Source organism: Coregonus lavaretus, assembly GCF_964263955.1.
Source record: "Coregonus lavaretus genome assembly, contig: HAP1_SCAFFOLD_1912, whole genome shotgun sequence".
NCBI classification, from domain to species: Eukaryota; Metazoa; Chordata; class Actinopteri; order Salmoniformes; family Salmonidae; genus Coregonus; species Coregonus lavaretus.
This window is the reverse complement of record NW_028157235.1, coordinates 11860-25181: the sequence shown is the minus strand read 5'-3', so window position 1 is coordinate 25181 and position 13322 is coordinate 11860. Positions and strand designations below refer to the sequence as shown.

General features: G+C 42.1%; 1 protein-coding gene across 1 annotated transcript in view; it reads right to left on the bottom strand.

The window, feature by feature from the left end:
• Window positions 1-8543, bottom strand: part of LOC311125654 (coiled-coil and C2 domain-containing protein 1B-like) — a 41066-nt gene extending 32523 nt beyond the window's left edge. Inside the window, exons 1-5 of the mRNA XM_084199688.1 lie at window positions 8449-8543; window positions 7431-7547; window positions 7147-7285; window positions 4634-4740; window positions 4367-4456 (exon numbers count right to left, since the gene is read on the bottom strand). Of these exons, the coding sequence (XP_084055814.1) occupies window positions 4367-4456; window positions 4634-4740; window positions 7147-7285; window positions 7431-7493 (399 nt within the window). The 5' untranslated portion in view covers window positions 7494-7547; window positions 8449-8543. The remainder of the gene's footprint in view (window positions 1-4366; window positions 4457-4633; window positions 4741-7146; window positions 7286-7430; window positions 7548-8448) is intronic.
• Between the last annotated feature and the right edge of the window lie 4779 nt (window positions 8544-13322).

Sequence of the window (13322 nt, the reverse complement as noted above, 5' to 3'; positions counted from 1 at the left end):
TAAAGAGTTGCAGTTCGTTTCAGAATGGGTGGCAAGGAATAAGTTATTCCTAAATATTTCAAAAACTAAAAGCAAGTATATAGGTTATAGGTTGAGAGCTTTTGTGAAAGAGCACAGTTAGAAAGATATGGCATATAGAAGCAAACCAGATGGACATCATGAAAATGATCGGAGAGGTTGAGGGTAGAGGAAGTTCAGGAGTAAAAACAAACAAAATAGAATTATTGTAAAATTGACTGTGTCCATAAAATGTATATAGTATGTATAAGCTGGAAGTAGAGGCCTAAGCGTTGTTGTTCACTAGTTTACTCCAATTAGGGAAGGGGTGGTGGGGTTGGAAAGTAATAAAAGGAAATATATTTTTTTAAAGGAGAGAGATATATATTTGCGAGAAAAAAAAAACATGGGGGATTGGAAGTTACAATCTGTAATATTAAAGCTGATCTACCCAATAAAAATAAATATATTTTTTAAAGCATTGTATTTGGGACAAAACATTAACTAAACCTCAACTAGGTCTTGTAATGAATAATGTGGAAATTGAGCAAGTTGAGGAGACTAAACTGCTTGGAGTAACCCTGGATTGTAAACTGTTATGGTCAAAACATGTTGATACAACAATATCTAGGATGGGGAGAAGTCTGTCTATAATAAAGTGTTGCTCTGCCTTAACAACTCTATCAACAAGGCAGGTCCTACAGGCCCTAGTTTTGTCGCACCTGGACTACAGTTCAGTCGTGTGGCCAGGTGCCACAAAGAGGGACTTGGGAAAATTGCAATTGGCTCAGGACAGGGCAGCACGGCTGGCCCTTGGATGTACACAGAGCGCTAACAAAATGGAGGAGAGATTGACTTCATCACTATTTGACATGTTGAATGCACCGAGCTGTCTGTTTGTACTACTGGCACACAGCTCGGACACCCATGCATACCCCACAAGACATGCCACCAGAGGTCTCTTCACAGTCCCCAAGTCCAGAACAGACTATGGGAGGCGCACAGTACTACATAGAGCCATGACTACATGGAACTCTATTCCACATCAGGTAACTGATGCAAGCAGTAAAATAAGATTTAAAAAACAGATAAAAATACACCTTACGGAACAGCGGGGACTGTGAAGAGACACAGACACTTGCATACAAACACACGATAACATACACACTTGTACACATGGATTGTGTGTTATAGATACAGTGCATTCAGAAAGTATTCAGACCCCTTCTTCCACATTTTGTTACGTTACGGCCTTATTCTAAAATGGATTAAATAAATGTTTTCCCTCATCAATCTACACACAATACCCCATAATGACAAAACTAAAACAGCATCATACCCAAGAAGATTTGAGGCTGTAATCGCTGCCAAAGGTGCTTCAACAAAGTACTGAGTAAAGGGTCTGAATACTTATGTAAATGTCATTTCAGTTTTTTATTATTATATGTTTGCAAAAAATTTCTACAAACCTGTTTTTGCTTTGTCATTATGGGGTATTGTGTGTATATTGATGAGGGAAAAAAACTATTTAATCAATTTTAGAATAAGGCTGTAACTTAACAAAATGTGGAAAAAGTTAAGGGGTCTGAATACTTTCCGAATTCACTGTATGCGGTAGTAGAGTAGAGGCCTGAGGGTACACACTTAATATATTGTGAAATCTGTTATGAATGTATTGTAATGTTTTTAAAATGTATAACTGCCTTAACTGTGCTGGACCCCAGGAAGAGTAGGGGATCCATAATAAATACAAATACAGTAATCAAAAAGGTTGTTGGTTCGAATCCCAAGCATAGGTGAAAAATCTGTCAATGTGCCTTTGAGCAAGGCACTTAACCCTAGTTGCTCATGTAAGTCTAAATTACAAAAAATGTAAAAAATGTAAGCCGGGTTAAAAGACAGAGTCTGGGTGAGTCACATTATCTGAGTGATAAGCAACAACATTATACCTTCTACAAACTAACACAAGCAGTCTATTATACCTTCTACAAACTAACACAAGCAGTCTATTATACCTTCTACAAACTAACACAAGCAGTCTATTATACCTTCTACAAACTAACACAAGCAGTCTATTATACCTTCTACAAACTAACACAAGCAGTCTATTATACCTTCTACAAACTAACACAAGCAGTCTATTATACCTTCTACAAACTAACACAAGCAGTCTATTATACCTTCTACAAACTAACACAAGCACTATTATACCTTCTACAAACTAACACAAGCAGTCTATTATACCTTCTACAAACTAACACAAGCAGTCTATTATACCTTCTACAAACTAACACAAGCAGTCTATTATACCTTCTACAAACTAACACAAGCAGTCTATTATACCTTCTACAAACTAACACAAGCAGTCTATTATACCTTCTACAAACTAACACAAGCACTATTATACCTTCTACAAACTAACACAAGCAGTCTATTATACCTTCTACAAACTAACACAAGCACTATTATACCTTCTACAAACTAACACAAGCAGTCTATTATACCTTCTACAAACTAACAAGCAGTCTATTATACCTTCTACAAACTAACACAAGCAGTCTATTATACCTTCTACAAACTAACACAAGCAGTCTATTATACCTTCTACAAACTAACACAAGCAGTCTATTATACCTTCTACAAACTAACACAAGCACTATTATACCTTCTACAAACTAACACAAGCAGTCTATTATACCTTCTACAAACTAACACAAGCAGTCTATTATACCTTCTACAAACTAACACAAGCAGTCTATTATACCTTCTACAAACTAACACAAGCAGTCTATTATACCTTCTACAAACTAACACAAGCAGTCTATTATACCTTCTACAAACTAACACAAGCAGTCTATTATACCTTCTACAAACTAACACAAGCAGTCTATTTCATGTGCTACTATTATACCTTATACAAACTAACACAAGCAGTCTATTTCATGTGCTACTATTATACCTTATACAAACTAACACAAGCAGTCTATTTCATGTGCTACTATTATACCTTATACAAACTAACACAAGCAGTCTATTTCATGTGCTACTATTATACCTTATACAAACTAACACAAGCAGTCTATTTCATGTGCTACTATTATACCTTATACAAACTAACACAAGCAGTCTATTTCATGTGCTACTATTATACCTTATACAAACTAACACAAGCAGTCTATTTCATGTGCTACTATTATACCTTATACAAACTAACACAAGCAGTCTATTTCATGTGCTACTATTATACCTTATACAAACTAACACAAGCAGTCTATTTCATGTGCTACTATTATACCTTCTACAAACTAACACAAGCAGTCTATTTCATGTGCTACTATTATACCTTCTACAAACTAACACAAGCAGTCTATTTCATGTGCTACTATTATACCTTCTACAAACTAACACAAGCAGTCTATTTCATGTGCTACTATTATACCTTCTACAAACTAACACAAGCAGTCTATTTCATGTGCTACTATTATACCTTATACAAACTAACACAAGCAGTCTATTTCATGTGCTACTATTATACCTTATACAAACTAACACAAGCAGTCTATTTCATGTGCTACTATTATACCTTATACAAACTAACACAAGCAGTCTATTTCATGTGCTACTATTATACCTTATACAAACTAACACAAGCAGTCTATTTCATGTGCTACTATTATACCTTATACAAACTAACACAAGCAGTCTATTTCATGTGCTACTATTATACCTTCTACAAACTAACACAAGCAGTCTATTTCATGTGCTACTATTATACCTTATACAAACTAACACAAGCAGTCTATTTCATGTGCTACTATTATACCTTCTACAAACTAACACAAGCAGTCTATTTCATGTGCTACTATTATACCTTCTACAAACTAACACAAGCAGTCTATTTCATGTGCTACTATTATACCTTATACAAACTAACACAAGCAGTCTATTTCATGTGCTACTATTATACCTTATACAAACTAACACAAGCAGTCTATTTCATGTGCTACTATTATACCTTATACAAACTAACACAAGCAGTCTATTTCATGTGCTACTATTAAGTTCAGCCATTTCAAACTGACAAAATCCAGTATTGTGACATAAGTGAAAGAGGATTCACACATTCTAGTATCGTAAAATAGTATTTCACTCCACTTGTTTGCCAGAGTCTGTTGAAAATCGAAATGAAGTGCTGTTTGCATGTAGTTGATGCTACTCTGATTAGTGATGTGAGTAACAAGACCATAATACTTATTGTATGCTTCAGTATTTCATACACACAGCTAACACTGTCGAATCTAAAGTCACACGCTGGCATTGCAGATACAACTTTTAGTGTGCGTTTCTGTAGGCAGGAGATGTGAGTTACCTGTGGTGGTGATCGTGGCGTCTCTTCCGGGGAGGTGGGGGTCACATCATCCTCCGTTTCCTCATCGGCCACTACTTCCTGCAGCTCAGCCTGGTAACAGGCAGTCAGGCAAAAAACAACGTGTTTATCACAGGGTGAACGCGACACAGCGACACACAACACAGTCAGTCGTACGCACACACACACAAACTGTCAGTCACACACAAACACCATCAAAATAAGTAAAGGATCATCAAAAATAGATTGAGCTAAACCCAAAACAGTTACCAGTAAATCTTCATCATCTTCCAGGTCGTCATCATCCTCATCATCATGGTATATCTCCTTCATACACTCCTCTGCCATTCTGGCTATATTCTCCATAGGTAAGGGGGCTAGGACAGGGAGACATATCAATGAATGAGACGTATCAGTGAAGTAATCAGCGGGATACATTTATAAATTAACAGGGGGTTCATCTTGCGATAAAAAAAAAAAAAGATGTGATTACAAGGAGGTAGAGTGTGGATGACCTATGATCCTCCAAAGAGTAATGTTTTTACCACGCTGCTTGACGCTCCTCACCTCCGTTCATCAACACAACAAAAACATTAAAGGTGGTGGGACATACAGTGGCACTGTTCCCTAATGAGGATTTCATCGCTAATTAAAAACGTAGACATTTTCTCATTAAATGAATTAATGGATTTTATTTGACATATTTAAAATACATATACGGTGCCTTCAGAAAGTATCCATACCCCTGGACTTATTACACATTTTGTTGTGTTACAGCCTGACTTCAAAATGTATTACATTTAATTTTTCTGTCACCCATCTACACATAGTGCTATGAAAAAGTATTTGCCCCCTTTCTAATTTTCTCTACTTTTGCATATTTGTGATACTGAATGTTATCAGATCTTCAACCAAAACCTAATATTAGATAAAGGGAACATAAGTGAACAATTAAACACAACAATTACATATTTATTTCATAAACAAAGTTATGCAACACCCAATTCCCCTGTGTGAAAAAGTAATTGCCCCCTTACACTCAATAACTGGTTGTGCCACCTTTAGCTGCAATGACTCCAACCAAACGCTTCCTGTAGTTGTTGATCAGTCTCTCACGTCGCTGTGGAGGAATTTTGGCACACTCTTCCATGCAGAACTGCTTTAACTCAGTGACGTGTGGGTTTTCAAGCATGAACTGCTCGTTTCAAGTCCTGCCACAACATCTCAATTGGGATTAGGTCTGGACTTTGACTAGGCCATTCCAAAACTTCCAATTTGTTGCTTTTTAGCAATTTTCATGTAGACTTGATTGTGTGTTTGGGATCATTGTCTTGCTGCATGACCCAGCTGCGCTTCAGCTCACAGGCGGATGGCCTGACATTCTCCTGTAAAATTCTCTGATACAGAGCAGAATTCATGGTTCCTTCTATTAAGGCAAGTCGTCCAGGTCCTGAGGCAGCAAAGCATCCCCAAACCATCACACTACCACCACCATGCTTGACCTTTGGTATGATGTTCTTACTGTGGAATGCAGTGTTTGGTTTTCGCCAGGCATAATGGGACCAATCTCGACCAAAAAGTTGACTCAAGTTTGCCAAAAAGCACCTGGATGATCATCAAGACTCTTGGAAGAACGTTCTATGGACAGATGATTCAAAAGTATACATTTTTGTACGACATGGTTCCAGTAATGCCTGGTGAAAATCACACTCTGCATTCCACAGTAAGAACATCATACCAAAGGTCAAGCATGGTGGTGGTGGTGTGATGGTTTGGGGATGCTTCGCTGCCTCAGGACCTGGTCGACTTGCCTTAATAGAAGGAACCATGAATTCTGCTCTGTATCAGAGAATTCTACAGGAGAATGTCAGGCCATCCGTCTGTGAGCTGAAGCGCAGCTGGGTCATGCAGCAAGACAATGATCCAAAACACACAATCAAGTCTACATGAAAATTGCTAAAAAGCAACAAATTGGACGTTTTGGAATGGCCTAGTCAAAGTCCAGACCTAATCCCAATTGAGATGTTGTGGCAGGATTTGAAACTAGCAGTTCATGCTTGAAAACCCACACGTCACTGAGTTAAAGCAGTTCTGCGTGGAAGAGTGGGCCAAAATTCCTCCACAGCAACGTGAGAGACTGATCAACAACTACAGGAAGCGTTTGGTTGGAGTCATTGCAGCTGGGGCAAAGATTTACATTCCAACAGGACAATGACCCCAAGCATACCGCCAAAGCGACGCTGGAAAGCCCAGACTTAAATCCCATTGAAAAGCTATGGAAAGACTTGAAGATTGCTATTCACCGCCGCTCCCCATCTAACTTAACAGAGCTTCAGAAAATCTGCAAGGAAGAATGGGAGAAAATCCTCAAATCCAGATGGGCAAAGCTGATATACATACCCAAGGAGCCTCAAAGCTTTCATCGCCACAGGTGTGAATACTTATGTAGAGGAGATATATCTGTATTTCATTTAAAATACATTTGCTACAATTTCTACAAACGCAGGTAGCTTAGTGGGTAAGAGCGTTGTGCCAGTAACCGAAAGGTCGCTGGTTCTAATCCCCGAGCCGACTAGGTGGAAAATCTGTCGATGTGCCCTTGAGCAAGGCACTTAACCCTAATTGCTCCTGTAAGTCGCTCTGGATAAGAGCGTCTGCTAAATGACTAAAATGTAAATGTCACTTTGTCATTATGGGGTATTGTGCGTAGATGGGTGAGAAAGTCAAGGGGTATGAATACTTTCTGAAGGCTGTATAGTTGCCTCAAGTGTGTGGAGACGTACCTTTCTGCTTTAGCCTCCCTGCGGTAGGCTTTCCCCCTGTGAGAGCTGATAACTCGGCCTCTAGATCAGCATCATCCACAGTTGGATCATCCATGTCCTGAGTCATCTCCTCTGGGTTGAAGTCCAAAAACAAACCCATCTGGAACCAAGGATGGTGAACAGTGAGATAGGATAGCTAGTATGTGTGTGTGAGAGAGGTTAACCAGCCAGTTGTCATGTTAGCCAGCCAGCCTCCTCGTTGTCATGTTACGTCATGCCACAAACACAGGGGATGTGTCCCTCACCTGTTTGGCTGCAGCTGCGCCCTGGCCCTTTGGCAATGGAGCCCTCTTCTTCTTCCCGAACATACTGCTAGTTTTAAAACACCCCTAAGCCGGAGGAATTAAACCGTCCCAAGAGATCTGGGGAAAAAAACAGAAGATGACAGACTAACGTTAGCTAGATAGCTAGCTAGTTATGTTGCTACGCCAACGTTAGCTAGTTAACACTACTAACAAGCGTTAGTAAGTTCTACTTACATTTACATTTTAGTCATTTAGCAGACGCTCTTATCCAGAGCGACTTAGTGAGTGCATACATTTTTTTATACTGGTCCCCCGTGGGAAACGAACCCACAACCCTGGCGTTGCAAGCGCCATGTTCTACCAACTGAGCTACAGGGGACAACAAAAGTGTATGAGTTGCGCTCTATGAACCTTTGGAGCCATTTCATTTTAGTTCCATTGTACAAACTACTTCAAGCACAGCTCATGTTGTTTTCTTTTTTAGTATTTGATGGATGGAAAAATATATATACAAATCTAACGTTTATGCAGTCAATCTCTATTCATACCTCATTTTATTTTACGAGAGTGAAGCCTGAGAGCTGAGGCTGACCTGAAGGACAGTATACTTACTTGTGCGATAACTGCAATACCTAGTTTATACAATACACCTACTTCAAGTTGCTAACGAGACAGTTGCAGGTGCAGCAGGTCATGTAAGCAACGGTTACCGCCCCAGCATTAGCAAGTTAACTAACTAAAACATTGAGGCTAGTAGCTAGCTAGTTAGTACCACTATTTTACTAAGATAGCTAACGTTACACAGACAGTGGGTTTGCTTGATAGCTAATGATGCAACCATCTCGTGACAAGCAAAACCACCTCCCCCGATTTAGCTAGCTACCTAACGTTTGCTATCAGCTAACGTTAGCTAGCTAGCTACTTCGGTGTTTTTAGCCAACTAACTAACCATAACACTTGCTAGTAGCAAACTATCTGTGGGTAGTAGCTAACGACGTTAGTACGACCATGTCCTTACCTGCTCATTCACCACGAAGCAAGGTACTTTCCTTCAGGATAAACGTAAAATCTCCAGCCAGCGACCAGTAGGCTGTTTTCAGACTGACTCCCAAATTCTTCTTCTTCGTGTGAATTTCCGGCGGACTGACCGCTGTGTTGCGTATTACTGCCTTCCGCAGGTCTCCCAACTCCTCAGTAAGGGAAGTAGCTGTTGGCTGTCTAAAAGTCAAGGAATTTACATAATTGTCCATGTGCATGTAATTGTGATGGACTCTGTAGGAGAGAGGAATAACGTCATGGGGAGAGACAAAAAGTGAGTAAAAAAACACACTAAATATGTTTAAAACTACAAATAAACTTTTTCTGTCTATTTTTTTTTTTTATGTCACAATTCCAACCCTCCTCTTTTATCCGGGCTTGGGACCGGCAAAAGTGACCCAAAAGAGACACTGGCGGAGTTACTTATTTTATTTTATTTTTTTAAGTTTATTTTTCTTAAGTTTGGTTTGGTTTTTAACCTTATGGTCCACTTAGGAGCCTACAACAAGTCACAGTAAAACATGAACATTTTTAACCATTACAATTTTGTGTATACAATCTACATTAACAATCTAAATGGACCAAAAAGAGACAATTGAAAAAACTGTCAATGGCAATGTGAGAAAATGATGGTAACTAGTCTGGCCCTAATTCAGGTTAATTGTTTTTTTCAGGACCTTAATGTGCTTCTTCTTGAGCCACTCCTTTGTTGCCTTGGCCGTGTGTTTTGGGTCATTGTCATGCTGGAATACCCATCCACGACCCATTTTCAATGCCCTGGCTGAGGGAAGGAGGTTCTCACCCAAGATTTGACTGTACATGGCCCCGTCCATCGTCCCTTTGATGCGGTGAAGTTGTCCTGTCCCCTTAGCAGAAAAACACCCCCAAAGCATAATGTTTCCACCTCCATGTTTGACGGTGGGGATGGTGTTCTTGGGGTCATAGGCAGCATTCCTCCTCCTCCAAACACGGCGAGTTGAGTTGATGCCAAAGAGCTCAATTTTGGTCTCATCTGACCACAACACTTTCACCAAGTTCTCCTCTGAATCATTCAGATGTTCATTGGCAAACTTCAGACGGGCCTGTATATGTGCTTTCTTGAGCAGGGGGACCTTGCGGGCGCTGCAGGATTTCAGTCCTTCACGGCGTAGTGTGTTACCAATTGTTTTATTGGTGACTATGGTCCCAGCTGCCTTGAGATCATTGACAAGATCCTCCCGTGTAGTTCTGGGCTGATTCCTCACCGTTCTCATGATCATTACAACTCCACGAGGTGAGATATTGCATGGAGCCCCAGGCCGAGGGAGATTGACAGTTATTTTGTGTTTCTTCCATTTGCGAATAATCGCACCAACTGTTGTCACCTTCTCACCAAGCTGCTTGCCGATGGTCTTGTAGCCCATTCCAGCCTTGTGTAGGTCTACAATCTTGTCCCTGACATCCTTGGAGAGCTCTTTGGTCTTGGCCGTGGTGGAGAGTTTGGAATCTGATTGATTGATTGCTTCTGTGGACAGATGTCTTTTATACAGGTAACAAGCTGAGATTAGGAGCACTCCCTTTAAGAGTGTGCTCCTAATCTCAGCTCGTTACCTGTATAAAATAATATAATATGACATTTAGCAGATGCTTTTATCCAAAGCGACTTAAAGTCATGTGTGCATAAATGTTTACGTATGGGTGATCCCGGGGATCGAACCCACTACCCTGGCGTTACAAGCGCCATGCTCTACCAATTGAGCTACAGAGGACCACGTGCAACCAGAGGAAAAAAACTCTAGACCACCTTCATTCCACACACAGAGACTCATACAAAGCTCTCCCTCGCCCTCCATTTGGCAAATCTGACCATAATTCTATCCTCCTGATTCCTGTTTACAAGCAAAAACACCTGGGAGCCAGAAATCTTTCTGATTGAGAGGGGGTCAAATACTTATTTCCCTCATTAAAATGCAAATCCATTTTTGACATGCGTTTTTCTGGGGTTTTTTGTTGTTATTTTGTCTCTCACTGTTCAAATAAACCTACCATTAAAATTATAGACTGATCATTTCTTTGTCAGTGGGCAAACGTACAAAATCAGCAGGGGATCAAATACTTTTTTCCCTCACTGTAGGTCCTGGATGGCAGGAAGCTTGGCTGCAGTGATGTACTGGCCTTTTCCTGTAGTCCACGATTAGCTCCTTTGTCTTGCTCACATTGAGGGAGAGGTTGTTGTCCTGGCACCACACTGCCAGGTCTCTGCCCTCCTCCCTATAGGCTGTCTCATTGTTGTCGGCGATCAGGCCTACCACTGTTGTGTCGTCAGCAAACTTAATGATGGTGTTGGAGTCGTGCTTGGCCATGCAGTCTTGGGTGAACAGGGAGTACAGGAGGGGACTAAGAACGCACCCCTGAGGGGCCCCCGTGTTGAGGATCAGCGTGGCAGATGTGTTGTTATCTACCCTTACCACCTGGGGGCGGCCCGTCAGGAAGTCCAGGATCCAGTTGCAGAGGGAGGTGTTTAGTCCCAGGGTCCTTAGCTTAGTGATGAGCTTTGTGGGCACTATGGTGTTGAACGCTGAGCTGTAGTCAATGAACAGGATTCTCACATAGGTGTTCCTTTTGTCCAGGTGGGAAAGGGCAGTGTGGAGTGCGATTGTGATTGCGTCATCTGTGGATCTATTGAGGCGGTATGCGAATTGGAGTGGGTCTAGGGTTTCCGGGATGATGGTGTTGATGTGAGCCATGACCAGCCTTTCAAAGCACTTCATGGCTACCGACGTGAGTGCTACGGGGCGGTAATCATTTAGGCAGGTTACCTTCGCTTTCTTGGGCACAGGGACTATGGTGGTCTGCTTGAAACATGTAGGTATTACAGACGGTCAGGGAGAGGTTGAAAATGTCAGTGAAGATCACATCTATCTTCTGTGATTTCTTCTCCATCAGTGCAGTGCAGTTGATCACCATGGCTATAAATGCATGAAATCCAACCTTACAAAACTCATCCTCTCTGGATCTCCATCTTCAGGCCTCACTAGGGGGCTCCCAGTCGAATCCCTCATTCCATCTTCAGGCCTCACTGGGGGTCTCCCAGTCGAATCCCTCATTCCATCTTCAGGCCTCACTGGGGGGCTCCCAGTCAAATCCCTCATTCTTGGGGTATCCTCTACTCTCCTTACTGCCTCAGTATATGAAACCTTCTTCCCTACTCGAACTCTGGCAATCTCAACTTGTCTCTCTCGTACTTTGCACTTTGGATCCTCAGCTGCATGGGCGCCCCAGTCTACACACAGTGCTTTCTCAACCCCAACTTCACACTTGCTCTGACTATGCCCTCCTACACACTTTCCACATCCTGGGATCTCCATATGATCACAAGAATACTTGGCACCTAAAGCCCCTTAGCGGGTTCGGAACAAACACTCTCACCGAATAGCTAATATACCCTAGCCTGACCTTACCAGGTAGAAACTCAATTTCAAAGCTCAACAAGACAGACAGGATATTCTCCATCTCACCGTTTCTACTGGGTACTGCGTCTCACCAAATGGCGGGCGTCACAAACTCCAGGAATATTTTTTCTCATCTTATCCACCCCTCTTTTCAGCGGCGCCCTGCTCCGGAGAGCAAAGCACAACACAGGTCGAGACACGCGATGCCCTGCTGCCTCTTGGTGGAGGATACACAAACAATCGAAACTTTCGAAACATTGACGGATGTAACAGTTCACAGATTGTCCTTTACCCAGCCTGAAACAACATATGGGTCAGCCAAAAAGCATGGATCCACTTTTTCCAAAAACCTCACTCCTACCTGTCCAAAATCATCTCCGGTAGGATTCTCAGGGCAAATGTTGTAAATCTAACACCACACCTGTCACCACAGGTAGGTCTTCATCCTGGTCAGGCTACATTTCAGAGGAATCATTACTGCCGACTGCCTCCATCTCATGATTCTCAAGAGACCCTTGGGATCCAACATCCTCAAGATGCTCAAGAGATAAAGTAGATGTATAAGTCATTTTACTTGGCTTGTATTCAGGGGACAAAGGTTTGTAGTTAGCTCCATTGTTTCGCCTTCGTGTCATAGCACCGACTCCCAACTTGATAGCTAGCAATGTTTTGACATTCTGTCATTTGTTCTCATCTGAGACTTGGCGCTCCGGTACCGCTTGCCATGCGGTAGCAGAGAGAACAGTCTATGACTAGGGTGGCTGGAGTCTTTGACAATTTTTAAGGCCTTCCTCTGACACCGCCTGGTATAGAGGTCCTGGATAGCAGGAAGCTTGGCCCTTGTGATGTACTGGGCCGTACGCACTACCCTCTGTAGTGCCTTGCGGTCGGAGGCCGAGCAGTTGCCATACCAGGCAGTGATACAACCAGTCAGGATGCTCTCGATGGTGCAGCTGTAGAACCTTTTGAGGATCTGAGGACCCATGCCAAATCTTTTCAGTCTCCTGAGGGGGAATAGGCTTTGTCGTGCCCTCTTCACGACTGTCTTGGTGTGTTTGGACCATGATAGTTTGTTGGTGATGTGGACACAAAGGAACCTGAAGCTCTCAACCTGTTCCACTACAGCCAAGTCGATGAGAATGGGGGCGTGCTCAGTCCTCTTTTTTCCTGTAGTCCACAATCATCTCCTTTGTCTTGGTCACGTTGAGGGAGAAGTTGTTGTCCTGGCACCACACGGCCAGGTCTCTGACCTCCTCCCTATATGCTGTCTCATCGTTGTCGGTGATCAGGCCTACCACTGTTGTGACGTCAGCAATGATGGTGTTGGAGTCGTGCCTGGCCATGCAGTCATGGGTGAACAGGGAGTACAGGAGGGGACTGAGCACACACCCCTGAGGGGCCCCCGTGTTGAGTATCAGCGTGG